Source organism: Lates calcarifer, linkage group LG10 (genome assembly GCF_001640805.2).
Source record: "Lates calcarifer isolate ASB-BC8 linkage group LG10, TLL_Latcal_v3, whole genome shotgun sequence".
In the NCBI taxonomy this organism is placed as follows: domain Eukaryota; kingdom Metazoa; phylum Chordata; class Actinopteri; family Centropomidae; genus Lates; species Lates calcarifer.
In genome coordinates this window covers 5,009,643-5,034,615 of record NC_066842.1, presented here as the reverse complement: position 1 = coordinate 5,034,615, position 24,973 = coordinate 5,009,643, and the positions used below count along the sequence as shown (strand labels likewise).

At 41.6% G+C, this 24,973-nt stretch overlaps 1 protein-coding gene across 4 annotated transcripts; it reads right to left on the bottom strand.

Annotated features, from left to right (window-relative positions):
* Window positions 1-102: 102 nt before the first annotated feature.
* Window positions 103-24,973, bottom strand: LOC108889304 (lactadherin). 4 transcript variants are annotated; one of them, XM_018685691.2, is made up of 11 exons: window positions 24,760-24,973; window positions 15,258-15,380; window positions 14,825-14,956; window positions 13,868-13,900; window positions 7,858-7,971; window positions 7,151-7,332; window positions 6,896-7,051; window positions 6,498-6,642; window positions 4,479-4,681; window positions 4,234-4,389; window positions 103-3,256 (listed from the first exon to the last, which is right to left on the bottom strand). In XM_018685691.2, the coding sequence occupies exons 1-11, from the start codon at window positions 24,827-24,829 to the stop codon at window positions 3,113-3,115; spliced, it is 1,458 nt and encodes a 485-aa protein (XP_018541207.1). In that variant the 5' UTR covers window positions 24,830-24,973; the 3' UTR covers window positions 103-3,112. The 4 variants fall into 4 exon arrangements, with proteins under 4 accessions (XP_018541207.1, XP_018541209.1, XP_018541210.1 ...); XM_018685693.2 differs by having other exon boundaries at window positions 4,479-4,663; XM_018685694.2 differs by lacking the exon at window positions 13,868-13,900.

Sequence of the window (24,973 nt, the reverse complement as noted above, 5' to 3'; positions counted from 1 at the left end):
GATTAATAATATACCCTAAATATTCCATCCAGTGATATACACAGAGGTACAGACTATTGCTGTGCTATTCAAGCCATGCAGAGTCAATTAAAAAATGTCAGCTTGTTCTTTTAATTCTTTATTTATTCTTCATTTTAAGATACAAAGGCCAAACATAAAGGAATCCTCTTAGAAACACAATACTGGAATAAAAAAAGCTCCAAATCCAGTCAAAATTCTATGAGGTCAACAGTCAGTATAGCAAGAAACAAACTCATATAATACCATAAAAACACATCAATGTCATTAATGTCTTTTTCTTTTTGATCAATCATAGAAAACCTGAACGGCGGGGAAACGAGATCTACGATAGTTCAAATGTCAATGAACATCTATAAGAAAAATGAAGCTATGTCACCAATGTGTCAATAAATTCAGATCGGTTCAACTTAAACTGAGCAACACTCATAAAATGCATGCAGACGTGGGTAACAGGGGCGACTGCTTATGGAATCGTCTGCAACAATAATAAATATTGTACAGTGTTTGACACCAGCATCCACCCTCGACCTCTCAGTGGCACCGCTATCCCCTCATGCATTTTTAAGGATCTTGAATTAATATTCATTGTTATCAAAACTAACACAGTATAATATTGCACAAGCCCATAATTCATAATTCATGGGGTGGAAAGGTTTAGAATACTGTGACGGGGGCGGCAGAAGCAGATGATACGGCGGGTCGTGTCACATGTCCAGTGGAACCGTAAAAATCAGTTTTAATTTGGTTTCTCTCGTACAGTCTTATCAGTGGGGCCACAGCTTTCAACTGGAGGCGTAATGTTGGACCCTAAATAACTGGTCTGCAGCAAATATTAACATCTACTATGAACAGATTCCAGAACAAAAATACTGTATATATGCATGTCATATGTTAACACTTAACAACCAAAGCAAGGGATTCCCCCAGACTTTCAAAACTCTGCTTAATCTAATAAAGAAACTGAACCGCAAATCTGTTTTCTTTTCTTTCTTTTTTTCTATCTCTACATGTCATATGAATATGTTTACAGTTTGTTCTTCAATGCACAATACTGTTTTTTTTTGTTTTTTTTTTCATTTTGGTTGATCGATATTTCAAATATCAAAATACAAACATCAAAGTGCCATAAAAAAAGTGAAACTGGGTGAACACAACTAGAAGCACAGCTGAGTGAGAGAGTGAGTGGATTAGTAGCGTTTCAGTAGCCTTTGCTGTACATTAGGAGCACATCTGCTTTGACCTGAGACGTCTATCATTAATTTTAAACTTGCAGCCTCTACATTGCTGTTTAACTCTCGGTTTATGATGTTAACCAATATGTAATATGCGCAATACTTGGATGGTTACTGATTTATTACTGTCTTAATAGCACAACACTAGCGTGATGTTAAAGTACATGTTGTTCCAAGAATCCTGTCAGCAATAAAAAATGGATTTGAAGTGTCCAGCTCTGAAGTTGTTCTGAAAATCAAGACAGTGACACAAGCTTCCTTTGATAATCATTCCACTTCAAACAGACTGTTAAACACGAGACTAATCAACTATAAACTGAGCATCAATGTGATTTTTTGAAAAATAAACCACCTTGTGAAAATCGATGCTGTAGCAGCCAACATATGAATACTGCAACTGTCACATGTAAAAAGAAATGTGATTAAGCGAGTAAATAATATTGCAGCCAAAAGTTGAAGTAATTTTCTGAATAAATGATGTAAGACTTCAAACATGAGCTTTTTTTGGCTGAAGATGTTACACCAGCTCACGGCGGCAGCATGTGTAAATCTCAGTCAACAGCTATTTGTTTGTTTCCTCAAGAGCAATAAAGTTTCTCTTTTCTCTTTCGCTAAACAGAGATTTTGAACTCTTTTTGTTCTTTGTTTATAACATTCTGTCTGTCAACGAGGGCGACTCCTCTGGCTTTGAGATCACATCTGCTTGGCTGCTAAACTGACGGACAGCGGTGAATCATTGACTGCTTATGTCCCACAGTGACAGAGATTTAATGTGTTCGATTCCTCTTTTGTTTTATGTGGATCTGCATTAGTGCACCGTACTATATTTTTCTACATAAACCCACAGAAACGAAAACCTGAGGGTGTGTTGGCACAAAGCTTCACCCTGATTTGGTCAGATGCAGCCAAATGAGTTACTCTGTAAAAGCTGGACCACAGTTTTACACACAGGTTCAGTAAAAATAAGGGTCTGTAAATAGTGGGATGTTTGCACTCCTGTTATTGGCTACTACACATATATGTTTTACCAAAGTGAATACTGTTAAGTTCTAATGTTGCCCTCTGAAGCAGTTCAAACTGTAGAAAACATGAACTGCAAGAAAATACTGGGAATACTGTAGCACACACAGAGGGACACTTTGAGATTTTTAGTCTATTATTTTTTTCTAAACAAACACAAAAACTGTGGCAATAAGAAAAATAATCAACCAAAAGCATCAATGTATCCTCTAAAGATAATATATATTCTGTGTGTCTTGGGGGGAGGGAGGGGGGACCAAGTGTTTGGATATAGGGCGTGTGCAAGCTGTTAGGTGGAGCTTATGTACATCACCAGCCGTGGGTCTTGGAGGTTCATCGTTCCAGGTAGAACTGATCTAGGATCAGAGTCCAGGCAGCACCAACTGATACAGCAGCAGTGTTGTTACCCCTGACCTCTGACACAGTGATGAGGGATTTGCCACCTTTAATGTAGCCAGTAGGTGGGATAAAAATCTGACCCCAGCTCAGCTTAGTAACAAAGAAGATACTGTCGTCTCCTGAAGTGATCACAGATTTGGTTCAGGTGGAAAAGATGAGTGATCAACTCAGGAAAGGAAAAAAAGAAGGGACTAGTGAGCTTAACTCGATCTGGGCACCGGTGACAATGGTTAGGGGTAACGTCTCCCTCCTCCAACCAGCCAGGGTTGGGGTGGTGAGGTGCTACTCTGGTGTTTGCTGCCCCCTAGGGCTGAGAGCAAGGCAGTGCAGGTGTGGCTCAGGAGGGAGAAGGAAAGGAGGGAGGAGGAGGTAGGAAGGAGGGAAGGAGGTAGAGAGAGGAGGATGAGGAGGAGGAAGAGGGAGGCGGGTACTGGGCGGTGCTACTCGTCACAGCCCAGGAGCTCCATTCGCAGGGTGATGCGCTCGTGCCACTCCCACGGCAGAATGCGGACATATCGGGCGTAAAACGGCGGCTCAAAGATGTTCTTTTTGTGGACGTTGTTGTCGCTGTTGCCTGGGAAGATCTGGACAGAGAGCAGCAGCCAATCAAAACAAGGCACATCAGAGCTGCTGCTTGTTTTCTTAACAACTCATGGAAAATACTGGTGTCAAGTCTTCAGTGGTGGACAGCTCATTTACTTTTTAAATATTATTTTCCATGACTACAGCACACCTGAAAACAACAGGGGTTAAAATTAACTGCTCTCCAAGTTAAATAAAGACAAATATGTATGACAATAAAACGTGTATAAGGAGTTATGTTCTGTGGATTCAGATGACTGAGTATGACAAAGAGTGAAATATGAAAACATCTCTGGAACTCAGGTACAAAGACACAGGGATAAAAACTCATGTTTCCCATGTGCAGGTTCGAAAGACAGACTGTTATCTGACTGAACACAGGCGCCAGATAAAATCACGTAAAAGGAAGCTTGGCAATTAGAACAACCTCAAAAACAAATGCCAACATTATCCCATAAAATACAGATTCAAGGCATAAACTCAACTTCAGTCATAAACGTTTCATGGATTAAGTCAGAGAAACCACTGTCAGTGTTCCACATCCTTCATTTGGTTGTGCTTAGGTGCACATCTGGCAGGTAAATGGGTTTTTGGATGCATTGTGAATGAATGCAGACAGGAAACTAATTAGGTCCAGTGTCAACATGATTGGATCCAGGTGTGTAGACGAGGACGTCAGACACAAACTTTACTCACTCCATCTTTTGAACATTTGAATAATAACAACCCTCAGCAAAAAACATATATTTTTACTTTTCATACAGAATCCATTAAGGTATTCTTTATTTTAAATTAATCCTGTGTAAACTCATTTCTTTGTATGCACTGCAGACATTATTTAATTATCAGATTTTTAAGGTGCAATTTCCTCTGTTTGAAATGTACTTTCTCCTTCGTGCCCTGTGCTGTAGTGTTGTTTTTTATCAGTTCAGTTTTTTCACTCAACATTTGTGACTGTGTTTCTGGCAGCTGGACTGACCTTGTCTGCCTTTGTGGTCTCGTCCACCACGATGGTCCAGGACTGTCCATCATTACTGTGAGCCACTTTGAAGGCCATGACAAACTGGATGGAGCCAAAGTCTTTGGCCCCCTGTGTGATGATTCCTGTGATCTTCTTGGGAGACAGCAGGTCCACCTGAGGACACAGAAACAGCTTCACTTTACAAAGGCATCTCTGGGAAAACTGAAAACAACATGCAGCTGTGTTTTGTGCTCCGTTCCTACCTGCAGCCACTCAGATCGGTTGTTGGTAGCAGCGGTCCAGGCGTTTGTCTTGCCCTGTTTGTCCAGCCGGGCGTAGTGAGGGTGCCAGGTGAAGGCCTCGATGCCCCAGGTGCGGAAGGTGCTGGAGGCTGTGATCTGACGGTCAGACACCAGTCGGGACTTCATGCCCATCGGCTCTGAACAACCTGAAGTGTTTGAATACACTGTGAAGGTGAGACCAGGCAGAGGGACAGAGGAAGAGACAGAGAAAAAAGAAGAATGGAAAGAGAGAGAAAGAAAGTATGATAGACAGGGGACGGACAGGAAGCGGCCCGGGCCAGCCAGTGATGTAAAGCAGCAAACAGATGATGACGATGATGATGATGATGGAGAATGAGAGCAGCAGATGCAGTGGGCAGAGATGTGGCATACAAGTCAATGTGCAGGTGTGAGATATAATGGTGCAATCTTTGTTTCTCTTTGTCTTCTCTACCAACTGTTACACCCACATTATAAAGGTATCCTTCACAAGTCTGCAGTTTAGAGAATTCAGTTCATACTGAATATACAGTATGAAAAGACACAGAGAGGATGAGAATGCCAATCCTGAAACAGAAACAAACTTGTGAAGCTCACTGTTTAATCTATAAAGTCTGGAACAGACTTTTTAATGAGTGTGGTTTAGTGAAGCAGCTGAGCATGCAGGTCAGAGGAACAGAGTTAAAGCAGCATGAAAACTTCTCAGAACTTCAGCTGTACTGTTGCTGTCTGGCACCACAGAGAGTACATCCATATTTTCATTACATCATTTTACACTTCAGTTGATTCACTCAGTGGAGTGGAATCAAGTGAGTTTGAAATACTGACCTACAACCTTGAAGAAACAAACTTTCTTTCCCAAATTTCATGATGAGTGTGTTGCATTAGGGCGACATGCACTTTTAGCAGTGAAAACTTGTTCCTCTGCGTTTAAAAAAAAACACCTCTCCAGACTGACAGGTGTCCTAAAGACAAAACAGCCCACAGATAAAGCAGTTTTGCAATCATGCGCAATCTGGGAAGCACAGCTGACAGAAGAACAGACACTGATCTGACAGATGAGACAACCATCGAGAGGGATGAACATTCAACAGTGTAATGAGGCCAGCGAGTTCCAAACCCCCCCCCCCCCCAAAAAAAAAAAAAACACACTGGCTCATGATAAAAGGAACAGCAAAATGAACAGACATTTGGTGCCATACAGAAAAGACTTAAAAGACCCTCGTATTTCGTTTGACTGATGGGGCGACAATTAATTTTCAGATGATTAATGTGACAAATGTGCTCTCTGCAATAAAAAGTCTCTGAATCATCAGCATCTGATATCCAAAGAAGGTTTAATCGAAAGCAACTGGACTTAGTTATAGTCTGGAAGACGTTTCACCTCTCATCCAAGAGGCTTCATCAGTTCGTGTTCGCATCTGACCAGGCTGGGACCAAAAAATCAGTTGGACCAGTCCCAGCCTGGTCAGATGCGAACACGAACTGATGAAGCCTCTTGGATGAGAGGTGAAACGTCTTCCAGACTATAACTAAGTCCAGTTGCTTTCGATTAAACCTTCTTTGGATAACTATGACCTGGATGAATGAGAATATTCACAGAATTGAATCAGCATCTGATGTAAGTGTGCTGGTGTTATTATAGTAATATATGATCATATGGTTTTGATAAGAGCTTCAGGGATGATCTTTGAGTAGACTCATCAGACAGTGTGCGTCTGTGTTCAAAGTTACTGAGTAGTACAATCCTCTGAGTAACATCCTTTGAGATATGATCAGTCACTGAGTACAGGACTGAAAATAATTAGTGAGGAAAGATAGGATATAAATACATCTGGGAATTTAAATGCTAATTCCCTTTCCTGGTAATAATTTCTCCCACCTGGAGTTTGAATAACTTAAGCTTGTTTCAGTCACTAACAAACATCAGTAAAGTGAACACCAACAGTTTGTGGATGTAGATGTCGTATTGTTGTATGTTCTTGTCTGTGTTAAGTTTACCATTGAGCTCACAGCCCACCAGCTCCATGCGCAGGGTGCAGGCCTTACGACACACCACAGGGACGATGCGGATGTACTGGGCAATGATCGGGGGGTCAAACAGGTTGGTCTTGGTGCCGTCATTGTCCACATTTCCAACAAACACCTACAAAAGACAGAAGGATTAGTAAATCTGTTATGTACTGTTTTTTTTATAACAGATAACACACTGTGATTACTGTGAAATATAGGATGAACGTCGCCCTCTAGTGGTTCATTTCTATCTTTAGGACATCTGGTGTTGTGGTTTGTGTGCTGACATTAATGTGTTTTGACTGCCACATATTTCAATATGTCAGAGGGAACAAAAAAGCTGTTTAAAGCAGAGTTATAGGCTGTGGAGCATTTTGTCTCCTCACATGGTCCTTTCTCTGTCCGTCTGTTCTGTACATGGTGTATGTCTTGCCGTCCAGGCTGGAGGCCACCTTGAAAGCCTTAATGAACTCGGCTGTTCCCATGCGACTGGCACCTTGAGTCACGATACCAGTGAAACGCATTTTCCTCCTCATGTTGATCTGGAATTGTGGAGCAAGGAGCGTACATATTAAGCATACATATTATTAGCTTTCTTTTTAAACATATCAAAAACTTATCTACTGTAGTACTGGTCTCACCTCTATCCATGGGTTCTTGTCGTGTGCAGCAGCACTCCAGGCGTTTACCAGTCCCTTGTTGTGGAGGCGGGAGAGCTCAGGTCCCCAGCGCTGCAGACCCAGCAGGCTGTAACGGACCGATGAGGCTGAGATCTGGGATTCAGCGATGCCCCCTCCCTCCATGCCGAGCAGAGAAATACAGCCTGTGGAGGAGAGGTGAGATTTCCCACTGTGGCACTAATGCAAATTTGTCTTACAACATCTTTATAAAATCTTTCACATTTCTTCAGTAAAAACAATCTAAACTTTGCTACTTACATCATTTTTAAACCTCAAATTCTGCCATTGTCTGAGTTTATGTTCACATACTCAACAGGACTAATATACATTCACTCAAATATCTCGTCTGTACTACATTTTCACAGAGCTGTGTAAACCATTAAATCATTAAGAATGCAGAGCACTGAATCAGCCTAATTGAATAAAGTATTGATTCTTCATTTGGGCCCAGGCTCTCTATATACTGCCTATTGATCATCCTAAAAACCAGCAGCTTGGCTGCTTTCCCACCCCCATAATCTTTAGTGTCTTCCCTCAGTTCAATCAATTACTATGTATTACACCGGCAGAGGATCGCCAACCCCAAAAAGACTAATCGATCACATTATGTCTTTTTTAGCCTTCGCCTGAGAGCGTGTTATTGTAGAGTGTGGGCCTGTTACACTTACGCAGTTGGCAATGTTTGCCCACATAAGGGGAAGGGCAGTGGCATTTGAAATCTCCATCCAGGTCCCTGCAGGTGCCTCCATTCTCACATGGCTGAGCGGCACAGTCATTCACGTCTACAGAGAGATACACCACATCGTCACTAACTGAAGTCAAACACAAACAGCTTACTGGTCAACTTAAATCAGCCGGTCTGGAAGTAGATCACAGTTAGAAGTGTGAGTGGAGCTGACATGTCATGCTTGAGATTAAGTTTTGATATTTTTTGAACCGGTTAGTTGAAGCCATGCCAACAGGACTAGTGCTGTAGCAGAGAGAAGGCTAGAGACAGGAGATCATTTCTCATCATCAGAGTAAAATGCAGCCTTGTTTAGGATATCTATTTACAAAGAACCTGCAGATCATGTGATCAGGATGTAGAACATAATCGATGGGTCATAGGAGTAAATGTGTTTAGCTGGGTGGGTGTGAAGATTTTCAAATCCCTTCATGATGAATGCTAGTTTCAAAGAAGAGTTGTGTATCAGAAGTGCAATGCCTGTGTAATTTCCTTGTAATTCTTTTTGCTTCCTCTTGATGGCACCCTCACCAACGCTATCTGTCCAGCTCAAAGCCTGTGTTAGGTGACACAAGGAGGAAAACGAATCTGGAGAATAAAGTCAAACTTCTTTTCATCTCTCGCCCACAACAACTGTCAGTGTGACTAAACCAACTTTGAACACAGTCTGTATTGACCACATACACAAGGAACAAGGTTCACATTTAGCGTGTTGTACAGATGACTGCACGACAAAAGGGGAATTTCAGTCGATCTCTGGAGCTTTAATCCTTAACAGTTGTTATTATGGAAGAAAATACACGCAAACAACCCGGGCGCACTGATGTGATGTTTCTAACCAACAAACACACACACATGGCAGAATCTCCCTACCCACATGCTCTCGCCATAAATAGCTCCGTGTCCAAACATTCATTTTCACACAGTCACAGGAGGAATACAGTAATTCTGAAATGTGCATCCACAAAATCTGGATAATGAGGTCTGCAGTCGTGACACTTCTGGCTCTGGGAGCTCAGAATAAAATCACATAAAAAGACTATTTCTAGCAGCACCAGCAGCAGGAGAATATTTTAAACATCAAGCTCTCTACACTTTGTAAATAAGCTCTTTTGATCAAGTTACTGTGGCACAATTTGATAGCAGCTACCTCTGTCTGTATCCAGAGACGCTGTTAGATTCATCATATCAGGATCTTCAGGTTTCCTGGGAGAATGTATAAAAGGCTCCTTTAGAGGAACATGCACTTAAATTTATTTTTTAAAGTATTCTAAGTTATATAACTGAATCAGATAAAAGGAGGTAAAATACAGGGCTAGTACAAAATATAGCAAAGACTAAATATAAAGTCAACTGGTAGATGGTAATGTGTGTTTAGTTACCAAATATAGTTGAGGCAGGTAACAGTGAGCATTATCCACCAGAAAAGGTTAAAGGTTAATCTTGTATGTATTTATTATTTATTTTTAGTTTATAAAGCATTCCTAAATTCAAACTTTAAGGTGAGTTGAGAGGCTGACTGGCCAAAATGTTATCAAGCTCCATGAACAACAGCCAACCACGAGTTTTCACCTGGTAGCACAACATCTGAGATGTGTCACACCTACAAACCAGAGACCTACATATCAGTAACTGATGACGGACTGATGGAAACTCTGGTCAAGTCCTGACGTGCGTCAGCTGGTGGCCCTCTCTCCAGTAAGAGGATTGGGCACCAGAAGGACCACATAGCCTGGTCAGCTTCAGGCTCTAATCCATTTATCTGACAACCAGATTGGGGGGGGGGGGTGTCAGTAGAGGGAGGAGCCTGATGATCACGCAGGTAGAGTGAACAGGTGGGTGTGCTAACATCGTGAGAGCATGTAGGTTTGTTTACCACTCGAGCTCTGCATGCCTGACATGCATACACTCATCGTGATCCAATTAACTGTGACCGTAGCAGACGTAAAGAGATGCTTCAGGGTAAAGACCGTGTAACTATAAAATGTTTGCACTGTTTGCATATGCATATAGATTTTTGGGGCAGTGCATGAGCATGGCCCGTGTCCAATAAACCCTATAGCTTGAAACAGAAACAGCACACTACCACAATATTTAGAGTGTCAATATCTGTCTCAGCATGAAGCGAAAACCAATGCAAATCACATGCGGCGTATTTGAACCCAGATCCTGATCAATGCAAAGCCAAGGTCAGCTGGGAGTGAATGATCAGCAAAGCATAGTATCTACGTCCAGGATCTGCACTGCAGCCAGCAGGATTTGGGCCTAAATAAATGTGCGAGCCTGTGTCTGACAGCCAAAACCTGCTTAGATGGTGTTTTGCAATGTGTTATGTTCTCCAAACCTCACAGTGTGAGGCCTTAGCCCACAAGGTACTCAAACTGAGTTTTGAAAGTAAACCATCTGTGATTTTCATGGTTCGACAGCAGCACTTCCCTACAAAGTCAAAGAACAGTAACTGTGTGGAGTGAAACTTAGAAACTTTCTGTCCCCACAAAAGTATTGTCCAATGCTGTATTGAAGTACTAAATGGATTTTGGATTAACCTTTAACAACCGTCCACCTTTTAGACTTTACAATGACACTGTTGCACACAAGTCTTTTTTTCCAACTAATGACAAAGTGAAATAAGGAAATTACATATTTTAATCACCACTCCCACTGTTGCCATGGTACAGCAACCAAGTGGGGGGTGCTCTAAATGCATTATGGTCACCAGACAAAACCACAATGGCATTATTAAATGAAAAAAGACTGAAAGGTTTCCAGATGTGTAATTTGCTGTGGACTGGACAGGCTGAAGTAGACCAGAGAGCACAGCAGGAGTAGCCAGAATAGCTTTAAATCGGATCTCTGCCATGGTGTCACTCTGCTGGAGGGATGCACAGCTCCAAGTTGAAACTTCTGATGTCATAAAGTATATTTACAGAGCATATTATTTAAAGCTGTGTTTCTAGGCGCTCAGTCTGAGATTAAGGCACAGTGACATCAGATCCTGTGCACTGCTAAATGATAGCTGTGGTTCTTTAAAGTGCAACGTCTGCTTCTTTTTAATATCTAAACTATTGCATTTCTGCTGTTCGAACTTCAAAAATGTAATAAAATATCAACTTTTCTTTACTCAGTGCATATTTGTTTAGCTTACTTGTGTATTAAATTACATTTTTATCATCAGCTCTTTTTCTTTATTGCAAATATACAGAGGGAAGCTAAAGAAGATCTTTGTCAGTTTGATGACACTTGTTTTCTCTGATTAAGTCATGACTTCATGTCCTTGCAGCTTGGATGAATAAAAGTCTTGAAAGTGGAACAATGGATTTCTCCCTTGCTCAACACCACATTATGGCTACATATTTACATAAATGTGGTTATTGTAGTTTCTGAAGGATCTCAAGCAAAGCATCCAACCCCAAACTGCATGGTGTGGTCAAAAGAAGAGATCTGGATGTGAATATATAGTACTTAACTTTATGAGTGAATACCAGGATGCTGAGGAAACAGAGCACACTTGCTTTACTGTCCATTTTGAATCAAATCAATATTTTTTTATGGCAGAGCTGGAAATTCAGAGCTCAGCATTCACCAAGCCTGGATAAAATCTCTCAGAGCGTGTCTTTTTACAAGACCATTCCTCTTAATTTATCTTAGTTTACACTAAAAACTGTCCTTTTATATCTAACTCAAATATCATATCAGCTGCACTGGTTTTAGTTTTATAAAAGCTGTGTTAAGTTGTTATTCACCTGTGAAGGTTCAGCCTCTCCAATAAAAACACAGAGCAGCTGCTTCTGTTACTTAAGATAATGTTGTGATTTCAGGTAAGCGGATCTAGTCAGCCGCTTCAGCAGACAGTAGTAAACCAGGAGATGCACACCAGACTTAGTCAGATCCATGACAAAAACATGTATATATTCTATGTATACGCGCTCCCTGCACTCCATAGGGGGCATGGAGCCCAGTCTGCCCACACTACCACATCCTGGGAGGAGCTGAAAACTCAACTGAGAGCAGCACACTCATACACACACCCTCTGGCGACTTCCAAGAAGCAAATAACTGCCTTAATCTGTTATGAAAATCTGGGATTTAGAGACTGTTAGCAAGAAAAAGACTCCTCCTTCCCTCACTGTTTCCATCCATCTGTGTTGGCCCAAAGTGAACAGCTATCGACATTAGTCTCTCTCTCTCTCATCTCTGCATCTCCACACCCCCCCACAACACACTCCCTCTCTGCAACCCATAAAGGCTTTTAGGCCAATTTGACAGGACACTCAGAAGAGCTGCAGTCAGACCTGAGTAGCGAGTGTGACATTGTCAGGAGGGCAGACTTAATTCACCGTTCCGCCTCCACGTTTACTTTTTCGCCCGGCAACAGTAGCAGCGCTGACGTTGTGAGCACTCAGCGTGGACCGCCACTTTCTGTTGGCTAGACTGGCACGAGGGATAAACCATGTGTGTATGTGTATGCTAAACAGTCTGTATATGAGATCATGAGCTGTGTGTGGTTGTTCATGTGGGATGTGATGTGCAGCGCACACGTGATTAAGCCCTCACCAGTAGAGACTTTTTTCTTTTTTGCTCCTTTGATCAGTTTCTCGGAGGAATTTTCCTTTAAGGGAAAATATATTCAGCAATGAAATAATACATTTGAACAACATATTCATAAAAAAACTTGTTTGTTCCTCCTCTTGCTGTTACTCTCTATCTGATAACTCACAGTGAACCTTAAAGGAAGGGATGATGCTATTTTCAACTCTATTCTTTTCCCAGCTACTCCATCTTCCACATGTTTACTGTTGCATTTGCTATTTATATTTTTCTAGATGCAGTAATTTGTGTGAGGACAACATATTTTTCGACATCTGGCTCCAATTTCCCTACACCTACTTTTCAGACTCTGCATTTGGCTATTTTCTGCTGCTATGCATCCTTACAACTGACCAGTGAGGGGACTATAGCGACATTCCTCAACTTTTTAAATCAAATGCTGCCCCAAAATATCTGTCTCTATATGTGTTTCCATGTGTGAAGTGAGCGTGAGGATGTTCGTTAAATGTTTAACAACACTACGCCTCTCCAGGTTCGCCACAGTCACTGGTTTTCTACAGCCCGTCTCTTTCTCAGTTTCACACAAACCATTGGAGCTGGCTGCTGTGATCCTCATTTCTTGCCCACACACACAAATTATACAACACTTAAACTGTCACAACACAGTGATCAGAGGCTGTGAATGGAGGGGTTTCTCCCTGACCCGGACAGCCCTCAGAGGGGTTCTCATAACCAGCATGGCCAAATAAATTCTCCTCATCATTATCCTTGAGGCATTATCTAATTAGTGTAAATGCCTGCTCTGCAGAGGGCTCTTACTCTGGCAGCTAACTTACAGCACCTGCCAAAGGACTTGTGATTGTATGGATTTGATGAGCTGTGATTTGTAGTTCTCAGGGGTAAAAGAAAAACACAAGCTGATGACTTGGCCGGTATTTTTTACATTAAAATATATACTGACATTAAAACAGCTTGAAAAAATTGGCTCAGAAGGTATATAAATAGTTTCACTAACTTTTGATATATCAGTGAGTTAAAAAAACTAATCTTTCAGTATGAAAGGACGTCTTCCTGTCAGGGTGGGTGAACTGATAGGCGGCGTATCTAACACTGACCTGTCCTCACTGCTGCTTTTGCTGCTGGTTTTGACGCAGAGACGAGAAGAGATAGTGCTGATCTCAGCGGTTCCCTGACTGTGACCGAGTGTGTGTATGTGGGTGCATATAGTGTATGTGCACGTTGTGTATTTGTGTTTGTTGAATTCCTTTGCCTCCGCATGCAGCCAAAGGAACAGAGAGCACCTGGATCCAACAAGGAAAAGAGACCACAGCACAAAACACACTCTCTCTCACACACACACACACACACACACCATTCTCTCCTTAAGTCCCAGTTTTTACTGTTACCTTTTTTCGAACTTAAATCTGCCCCTTGGACACCTAGGATAAAAAGGCATACATGATCAAACACAAGATCCACTTAGGCTTTTCCTTAAAGTCCCACTTGATTCCTGCTAAATTAGTTCTTTGTGCACACTTGGCCACTGTTATTCTGCCGCCTTCTTGTGCAAACAGTAGCCATCTGTCTCCGTCTGCAGGGCTGGAGGCAGTTGGAGGAGCGCAGCACATGTTCCCACCGTTGCCTCTCTCTCTTGAGCTGACCCTGACTAAACCAACCTAGTCTGAGTGACGTGTGAATGAAGCTCCCATAAGGACGACAGCTGTCTGTCTGGTGGCCAGCACTCGCAGCAGCTGTCTCCCAGTTAGTGCGCCAGGTTAGACAGATAAACAAGGACCTCATTAGACATTAGACTAGACCAATTAATTGCATAGGAATGCATATCTACAGTTGGTAAAAGAAGGCAGCACTAACACTTACTTTGGTGTGTTGCTATGGCTGAAAGCAGTGAAGTACTGTAGAGATTGGGTACAAAAATAACAGTGTTTTCTTGATTTGTTTAAGACTAATGACCATGATTAGTAATTGTGTTTTCAATACTTCAACAAATTATCTTAATTAGACTTTTAAGAGATGTTTTGTGAGTATAAAATGGCGTCTAAGACAAACCAACTAATCTTGACATTTTGTAATGTTGTAATGTTGTCAACCTTTCCATGTATTTTTTTACACCAGTGGTGGCTCAAGACTTTTGGCAAAACAGCCAAAATGTAAATACGCGGAAAAACTTTCCATGGATCATGATATAAATATTTAAATATGACACAGTGGAAATAATCTTGAATTGCTTCAGAACCAGATGATTACCCCTGATCTCTGGATCATAACACAACTCTACAGAAGACACTGATAGTTACTGAATAGCTACTGATATAATCCTCATAAAACTATGAGCACAGACTTACTGTTCTGGCAGTGGACTCCATCAAAGCCCGGCTGGCACTTGCAGACGTACTCGCTGAAGACGTCACCTCGGCGGGACTGGCCTGTCACCTCGCAGATGCCGTCATTCTTGCACGGGTTGGGGTTGCAGGGCCCTTTTGGAGGAGAAGATAGACACACAAGATAGGAGTCAGGAGGTGACAGCCAAGTTAAACAGAGGCTGAGCAGCACTGTGCATTGTAACTTCTAATAAATATTTATTTTTCAGGAGCTGGGTTAGGTAAAGGACAGGTTTGATCCATGTAAATAATAGAAAACACAATTAATCTTCTAGCTCTCATTTAAAATCCCTGACTATTTTTGAACAGATTACACCAAGCACCAGTTGTTTATTTGTCTGTATTGTCATTGTTATCAGCAAATTAGAAAAAAGAACTCCTCAGAGGCAGGGTTTACCAGTCTCAGTCTCGTTGCAGGTTTCTCCAGAGAACCCGTCAGGGCAGATACAGATGAACGGAGCTCCTGCTCCAGTCACACAGGTTCCACCGTTACTGCACACATTCACCTCACAGTAATCACCTGCAGACAGAGGAGGGAATGACAGGTTGAGTACTAAAGAGCTTAGTTTTTCCCACTGTCTTAGCCTTTACATGAGCAGATAGTAGGGGGGGGGTTGTTTTTTGGATGAGTGTTCATTGAAATGTGTAGTGTGGCAAATGAAAACCAGCAGCAAAGAGTTTGATCCAACTGTGGTTTGTACTCGTCATTTCATAAATGTCATAAATGACAGCTCAGGATTTCCTGTCGACAAACATCTCATATTTCCAGGCCCATATTTCAGGACAGGAAATATCAGATTCAGCAGCAGTTGGGACCTGAAAGTGGTTTTATGCAGAGTAGTTTATTAGCATTAAAACCAGTTATGTGAGAGTTTTCAATAAGAAAGTGTCACATATGTATCATGTTTTCTTCCATTATTACATTTGCCATTCCATTCCCTTGTTGTGCTGCTAAATAAAAGAGTAAACAGCTGGCGGCAGGTTGGATGTGATGGTCTGAACAGCTGAGTAAGCCATCACTACACTGTAAACACAACACAAACACTGGATGCTTCCACCAGCTTCATTGCTTCCCAGCCTGATCCTGACAATCTGGCAGCTCTCTGGGCACGAGGGAAATCATGTCAGTGAGCACTGGGTGGAGAAAAAGAGGAACCAAGAGGCGTGTGGTGGTTTTCAACAGCACAGACTGAATGAGCTATGATTTACTGGCAAAGGGTTTTACTCCAGAAGGACATATTCTTTTCTATGTGATATATCACAAATTGAAAACTTAAGTATAATCATTTCAATTAGGTGCCATAGATGCTGACAGAATAGAAAGTCTAACGGCTCTATATATGGTGTGAACAATAAACCACATGTAATTACAGTTTTCTGCACATGGATACATAGCAATGAGGAAATGAAGTTTTAAATTATACCCTCATATGACCATTTTGTCACTTAAAATATGGAGGAAGTAAATAATTGGGAGCCGTTTAACACCCGAGAAGACAGGGATGGCATTTTCAAGTTAACACTTATCATTTGGATAATTGTTAAGGAAATTGAGGTTGGACCCCAAGTGTGAAATTGGCAGTTCAAGAACCAGAGTGTCTGCAGTACAGGCTAAAAATGAGCTCTGACCCCATTTTTTTTCCACTGTTTCAGCAGGGTACCTCTTCCAACCTCAACCAAAGTGGACTCGTGGGAGTAGATAAATACTTTTTTTAGACTTCTACGGTAAAGAAAAATGCAGTTTTAGTGCTGCTGATGGTATAATTCTCAAGAGGCCACAGGGCCGCAGCTGAAAATGGCATTTCAGGGAGACTTCTAACTTCCTGTGCATCGCTGTGTCCTCTCCATCTTTCTAACCTCACATCGCACACACACACACACCTCTTTTCTTTATGTTCAAAACATTCAAGGTTGAGAGCCACTGAGAAGTTTATTCACAGTGAACTCCGGCCTAACTAGCTGGTCCTCAGAGAGATGAATAATTTCAAAAAAAACAACTATTACAAATGACTACAGTATAGTTTGCAGACTACAGTTCTATTTTTAACCGCTGATGTACAAAATCTGGACCCCATTAATCATCCATTAGCAACAGAGGAGATGCAGGGTAGATCTGTGTCATGTTTACCGAGGGGGGAGGGAGAAAGAGAGAGAAAGCGATCCACTTTGCCAACATCCTGTTTGGCTGTTTATCCACTGAACTGCACTTCCCATGGATGTCCAGTGTTATCAGGGTTGTATCCAGTGTCATGGTTTTCAAGTGCTTTCACATCTCACGGGACCGTTAAGCAACAAGCTTGGCTGGCACCGCCAACGCATCCTTATCCAAAAAGTTCCTGCCTTTTTATCTTAAGGGGAGGAATGCAACCTCCTTTCCTTACCCTGGCAGACGGCTCCATTCAGGAAATAATCTTAGTGCAGAGAAATAACAACGGTGAACAAATGACCTTCTGAGATATGAATAATTTCATATCTTACTGGAATAGTCTGACTGATGAACTCACAATGTTTAAGAAACAAATAAAAAGAACAAAGCTGTAAACGTTGCTTGTGGTCTGCCCTGACTGAAGGGTAATTTCGTGGGGAGACTGCCTGGGTTTATTGAGGAAATGAAATTAGTGACGTATTAGCCAAAGTGGTCAGTGAAGAGACAGTGGTCAAACCACCAGAGCCTCCTTGAAAATCCCCAAAGTGATGCCACTGTCAGTAAAAACCACATCAGTATAAACTTACACAGGAATGAGGAAAACAGTGCTTATTTTTCCCCTATCCGCACAGAACACATGAAAAAAAAGATGGGATTTTAACAGGTTTTGCATTACACAAAGGTCACAAAACAAAATCTGACTTTGAATTCAACCACTTAAAGAAAACACTCAGTTATGTATTTTGTGGTTTCCTCCCCACATACACTGTAAGCTGCTGCTGTTTCAGAGGAAAGAAGAGACTTGTTCTTCTCCATTATCTACATGAACAGCTGACAGACAAATACTGTTTCAGATAAGGATACGTTTATATTTAGAGGGAAATCTGTGGCTGAAGTTTCAGTTTAGTTTGTTGTGAAATCCATGAGGGAAAACAAGCTCTGGCTTCTAATTAACCCACCACAGTTTCAAGGGTCAGTTCACTCATATTTTGAAGCAGAAAAAGACATTTCCTAACAAACCTCCAGTGATATCTAATCAAGGAGAAGAAGAATTTTGTTTTTATGGGCTTACGTTATGCATTGTCCATCTCTGAGATTTTTGCGTTATATTCCAATACAATGCTGGTGAATGGCATTTCCTTTGTGGCGTTCATTTCCAGAACAGTGACATCTCTTCCCAGAATCACCATCTCTGGTGCTCAGTTTTCATTGAAAATATTCTCTACTTGAGATATAGTCCCTATGAAAACTGCTGACAGACACAGAAATAATGCTGTTTAATTTGGATCCATTCATCTCCACTGTACTTTGGAAGCAACGGAAATATGTCATAACTTGGACAAAGAAAACTCAAACTATCTGCATGGCTAAAAACCATAGATGTAAGTGATAAATGGTTATTTGGATAAACCAACCCTCTACACTGCTGCAGCTGCTTATATGAGGAAGAATTCCCAAAACTAATCAGTTAAAACATCAAGCATGAGTTTGTGCTGTTTGAGGTCTCACTACTCTCTACAGTAACCCTGTTTATGCTGCATCTGCCTGCATGTGCTGAGGTACTGATTCCTAAATTCCTTTATTAGAAACACAGTCAAAACAAGCCTTAGCATCTTGTCTTGATATTCAATTTAATGTGGGTGTGATCCTGCAAACACATCCTTAATGACAATATATCAGTTGTCTTCATTATATAAAACACACTGATACCCTCTCATAAATCAAAATAACTCCCAAAGTCATAAGTCATCTGAGGATACAGCCACAAACCGATTTATATAGCATTTAATAATGTAGTATAAAAACACATTAAATACAAATTAAATACACCAGTGGTAAGAGCACCCAACATAGTGCCCCACTTCCACTTAACCACAGTGACAGATTAGGAAGGTATGTGGAGTTATGTTTGGCAGAACAAGCCATTTCCACAGGACATTGTGCTTTCCTCCCTCCTTATGAGTCATGGTCTGTGCCTTTCCCATGATGCCTCAGCCCAAGAATGAGGTTCGAATACCAGACCAAAAACACTGAGCAGTTAAAACCAGCAACACATAATGATTCAGTCCCTAGTGAGACCCACCAACAACAGGGTGGGATTCTGAAATAGCATGTCAGATATGAGGATGTGGCTGAGGCTGTTTATCATATCAGTTCATATCCGTTCATTAATGCAAACATTTCAAAAGATGTCAAATATCCTGAAGGCTGAATTTAGGTGTTTTAGTACCTTAGTATCTTGTAGGATGGTCTGATGACAGCAGCTACTTTGTGTTAACACATCTCTACCAATTAAGGGAGCCTGTGCAGACAAGTGTCAGCCTATTTTTGCGTCTGTACATACAGTGGGTTTTACCACTTGCAGCTTGGCTAAGTAAGCCTTCAGAAAGCCAGGCTCGTATCTAACATGATTACAGTGACTGTTGTTTTGCTGCAGGAGGGCTGAGTTTGGCATGAGTGACCATGACAAGTCCTGTGTTTACTTCTTGGAAACAAATGGGCGGCAGCACAACGCACAGCGCACATGTTCCCTGTAGAAGCTTCACTGAAGAATTACGAGTTGCTTCCTGCTGGAGCTGGAAGGATCTGAGGGATCCGAGTCCACACACGTGCCCTCTGACCATATTAGATCCCAGGTGAATGGACCAAAAGGACACATAAGCCCCTTTACCTGCTCTGGGAAGTCATATAAGGGCTCTGCACTATTGCTGTGAAGACGAGGGAGCCATTTCAGGACACAAGGGGTGGGAGTGGACTCTCTGAGGACACTTACTGCAGCCCTTATTAGAGAAACAGTTACTGGTCACGGAGATAAGCACTTTGGAGAAAAACCACCTTGACATAAATGAGCAGGTGAATCTTAAACCAGTTTGATGCGAAACAAAATCAGTTCTGGGGGCTGCTGTGTTTTAGAGAGGGTTCACTGACGACAAAGAATGCCATTTCCTGTGTTAAGAAAACACACACAGTGCACAGCCATGGGCGAAAATCTCTTTCATCTCAATTACTCTTATCGAAGATGACGTGGAGATAAGCGGCACACAAAAAACATAATACACCAAGACAGGGAATTTGAAGGAATTAACTGATTAAAACTATGAAAAGAGGCAGGTTTGTTTGAAGTGAGCTTACAAAGTCAAAGCTCTAAAGACTCCATACATCCGCTACAAACCTGCTGATTGTGTATAAATACACAGGAAAGGATACATATGAATGAATAGACTGCATGTGTGTGTGTGGTTACGTCAGTGCTTTGTGTCCTGAGGCCTGAACACAGTAAACGCTCTGCCCTCTGCTCTGTCACGCACACACTGGCACGATGGAGCATATAGGCTGGCAGGCAAGTGTGGGAACTCAGTGTTCCAGAAAGTAAAGGAGAGACGCCTGCGTCACACTCACACACACAAGTCGAGTCCTTGTTAAAGCTGTTAAGGATGTGCTGAAGCATAATAAGAAGGCTTGAGACCTGTGTAGTGCTCATCAAGTCTGATGGCCTGCCACTGCCAAATTGCACCTGCTGAGTACTAGAGACATAAGGAGAGGGGAACCTGGACATGTGTAACAGGAAGTGGATTTATCAAGGTCAGATCTGCTCGAGTCCTTAAATAACCTGAACTGTTTAAATATGAAGATCAGCAGGACTCCAGCTGCAGGTGAGCTTTCTGTAATCCTGCAAGTGCTACTCCAGAGCAGCACAGCCATCTGCTGCTGCTCCCCAAAAAAATAAAAGACAACGTAGCCAACTGCTAAAAATACACTCGAGTGTCACGCACCATCAACAAAGCAACAAGCTTTTCTCTGAAGAACTGCCACTGAAATAGAGCCTGGAGTAACAACAACATCAGTCTCAACTGACTGGATGTGTCTACATGTCAATACTGTGTTCATACGATCACAGACAATTTAGTGACAAAGATCGTGTGTAAACATTTCCTGTTCTTGGATTCAAGCGGTGACGATTTTGTCCTTGGCTCGGTGTTTAAAGTCACATGACAGCGTGTAAAATATTCAACACGGCAGATTGGAAAGTGGGGAGAGAGACACTAATAAAGTGGCCCAAATTAGAAGATACTCCATATTGCAATGAAACATTGATTAAGGAAGCTATTCAAAATTCAGATGGAAGAATAAGAGCCCATTCTGTCCTGAGGGATTTGGTGGGAGAAGTAATAATAAAGTCATCAGTGCTGAGGAGGACAGACGCCTGAAGGGGAGACCGAACACAGGCAGATGGTGAGAGCTGAATTTGACAATGAAACGCACACATTCACAAACCTTCTGACACAAGAACTCAGGGTGTTAGCACTCAACCAAAAACAATTAAATAAATAAAAACATTCAAGGATGCAGGATGCAACTAACAATCAATTCATTATTAATTAATCTACCAGTTATTTTCTCAATTGACTGATTTGGAATTTTGTCTTTAAATGATGAAAAACAATCCAAGAGCCCAAGAACTCATTCAAATGTCTTGTTTTGTTGAACCAACAATCAAAGCCCAAAGATATTCAGATAATATTTGATTAATTGTCTTTCAGTGGACTTATCGATTAACTGACTTATTGTTTCAGCTTTAATGCCACTTCAGTTTGGCTGTTGTGGGCTTTTAAAGTCTGATTTGACATGTTTAAAATATCTGATACCAGACTGTACTGTGCCACTATTCAATATCTAATCTAATTTCATCTCCAATTCTAGCATGCTCAATCAAAAAAGATTTGTTGTAATTGCCATTTTCCAGAATCTTGTTATTTTCAGGGTACAAAGTATGGTGGCCAAGAGAGCTCAGCTTCATAAAACACATGCAGATTGACAAAACACAAGCAAGTTAAAAAAAACATCTTCATCAGTTTGACAACACATGCACTGCAAATACACACAACACAACCAAACAGACAAATATGCTGCAAACAGCTCAGACAACATAGGACACAAAAATGGATCCATCACTTTTTTTGTTTCCCCTGGAAACACCTCGATTGTCATCTACTTCACTGCATGTTTCTGTATTTTGTTGTATTGTGTGTATTTGCATGTGCACTGAGCTGTGTCAGCCACCAGAAGGAAATCTTATAAAACACTTTATAGAAACCCACTTAAATGGAATTTTGTAAGGCAGTGAGCTGCAGCACCTGTTTGGTAATAATAATCCTCATTACTCTGAAGATACACTGTGAGTAGAAACAAGGGCAAGAAGAGTTTACCAAAAGTACAAAGTATAATTCATCAGATGACCCTAAATAAATCATGCAAAACTGTCATTACATGATGACCTCCATCATATTAGCAGGAAATTAAATTCCTGGTTAAATAAGTCCAATAACTGCCTGATATACTGGCAATTAAACCCTATCTTACTCCCACAAGTAAATTTGCACTAATGCTAACTGCAGTGTGTTTTTATGCACCTGCCTACATCCACAAATTATACACACACACACACTCCTGCCACGCCATTGGCCCAGCATCTGGCTATATTTAGCCCTGGTTCACTCAGCTGCCCTAAGTGGTCTTGTGAGTAGAGATTGCCTCAGCCCTGACACAGAACACCATTTTCCACTTCTCTCTCCTCAGCAGCTAACAGACAGGACAAGTGAGCTACAATCTGCTGAATTGAGCCTAATCAGGTAAAACACAGGGGGGAAAAATCCCTTCTCCCCTCAGCTCTTATTCTGCCCTGTAAACATTTTGCATGACACAGCAGCAACAAGTCCCATCCCACCCCTCACAACCCCCAACAAACTCCCTGACAGTGTGGAAAGGTCGCAGCAAGCGAGCGAGTGAGCGCTGTTGTGGGTGGATGTTTGTTGGCATGTCTGTGTTGGCGGCTGCATCCGGACTCAGTGACTCAACGTTGTGGTCAGGGTAACCACACCTATTCTACACGGCCGGCCTGTCCCTGAGCCTCGAGGAACAAACACGCTGGGACGTAATGCTTCTCCACGGCCTCCAAATGTTTAAAGTTTCAATCCAAACAAAAAGATGTGGAAAAAAAGAAGTGATTCAAACATTGATGTGAGTGATGCGCCAGGGGAAATGTAGCAGCCTGTCTGTCACACAGGTCTACATAAAGATGTGACGGGACAAGGAATGAAAGTACAGTCCGAATCGAGATTCAGTAGTTTTTGAGCAGTAGTCATCACGATTGGCTGGCCAAAAATGAAGTATTTGTATAATCTACAAATTGAGAAAAGCCTCTGAAGTCACATGTAGGGCTAAAAAGATCATCTGATTAATCAGTTAGCTGCTTTAGAAAAATAATCTGCAACTATTTTGATCAAATAATAGTTTGAGTAATTTTTTGTCTACAGGAAATCCCAAACATTCCTTTGTTTCAGCTTCTCAGTTGTGAGGATTTTCTGCCTTTCTTTGTCTAATGAGGTGGAAAACTGAATATCTTATTGTTGTTGTTTTGGGCTAAACAAGTTATTGGAAGACATAAAGACGTCATCTTTGGCTTCAGGAAACTATAACAGGCGTTTTTTAAAATCAAAATAATCTGCAGATCAATCGATAATAAAAATAATGTTTTGTTGCAACTCTAGTCTCATGCTTGCATCTGCAGCCTTCAGTGTATCTGTCAGCATGGCGGATCAACACAAGCAGTGAAAACCATGAGCACACGACTCATAATTAAAAAAAGATGCAGTGAAATGCAAACTTTGTCAACTACTAGGGCCTAACAAGGGTTTCCTAAACTGATGTAATGCTGCATTCAGACTCAATAAAATGATTCATGCGCAAAGGGGACTATTTAAATCAGTGTCTGAGGTAATACTATTTGATACAACACTTTCCTGCACATTTTCTAATAAATCCATGAAAGACTGAAAAATGCCTGACCTCTGGTATCGAGCACTGATCCCTGAGGCCCGGAGGAAATGTCAAAGGTTGACTGTTTGTCAACTGGAAAGAGTCAAAGGTTCGAATGTTTTTCGCACAGCACCAAACCAAGTTATGAATTCTCCTCTTTGTCAGTGTGCAAGGAGTGGAACAGGGACATTTTCACATTTGGAAAATACATCATCATACCAAGGAAAACATTTGTGTGACATGTGATGCCTTACCTCCGAGCTCTGTGAGCAGAAATGAAGGCAGGGAAATCAGGCCATTTTACCCTTTGTCCATCGGCCTAAATGTGTTTGATGCATGGAAATGCAAACAAAGCCAAGCGCCAGTGGCACGAGGTTAACATTGGAGAACTATAATAGCCAGGCTGTATGTGTCGTGCTTCTTTAAAAGGGTCACTCTGCACAAATTTGCCCTTAGGTAACCATACATTCAGACTTAACAAGAGACCAAGAAAACTTGAAAAACATGCACATATCCTCGCCTTATTTTTAATGTCGTGGCTCTTAACATAACAAATGTCTAACCTTGCAGTTTCAGAGCCAAACAATGGCTCAGTCTCCACATTCCCACACGTCCTGTCTACTTATTCAAGGATCGCTTGAACTTGTGCACCTACAACCGCTCCGTTACTTTGGTGATGAATTGACGGTGCAACACAATTGTGCCAGGCTGAGATTAAATCATCACATACCAAACGCACTTCCTGAATTTATAAATATGTAAATAACAAATGAAAACGAATAAATAACTGTAATTCGTGTGGGTGAATTAAAAAGAGAGAGAGAGAGAGGAGAGAGCAACTTAACAGCTACACCACCAACTCAACTGAAACAGCAACGGTCCGGGGACGTCAACGGCGTCGGTTTGAACTGTAAACAAACACAAAGAGGCAACTTACCGTTCACCCCGAGCACCAGACAAGCTGTGAAAAGTTGCAGCCAAAGGAAAAACCGCGTGTGCTCCTTCATGGCTGCTGTTTTCAGTCGCTGGTTGAGTGGCTGTAGTTGGTTTGAGTTAAAAGGACGACCGGGAGCGGTTGGAGGACAGCGGCGCTCTGGACGTTGTTGCTACCGAAGCTCGGGCTTGTTGTGCGGCTCTAAACTCCCAGGCAG

Excerpts from the sequence above, each read along its gene's own strand:
- LOC108889304 (XM_018685691.2), bottom strand. The coding sequence starts at position 24,829 with ATGAAGGAGCACACGCGGTTTTTCCTTTGGCTGCAACTTTTCACAGCT. Across the intron at positions 15,381-24,759 it reads TCTGGTGCTCGGGGTGAACG|GTGATTACTGTGAGGTGAAT; the intron begins GTAAGTTGCCTC and ends CTCTGTCTGCAG. Across the intron at positions 3,257-4,233 it reads AGACCACAAAGGCAGACAAG|ATCTTCCCAGGCAACAGCGA; the intron begins GTCAGTCCAGCT and ends CTCTCTGTCCAG.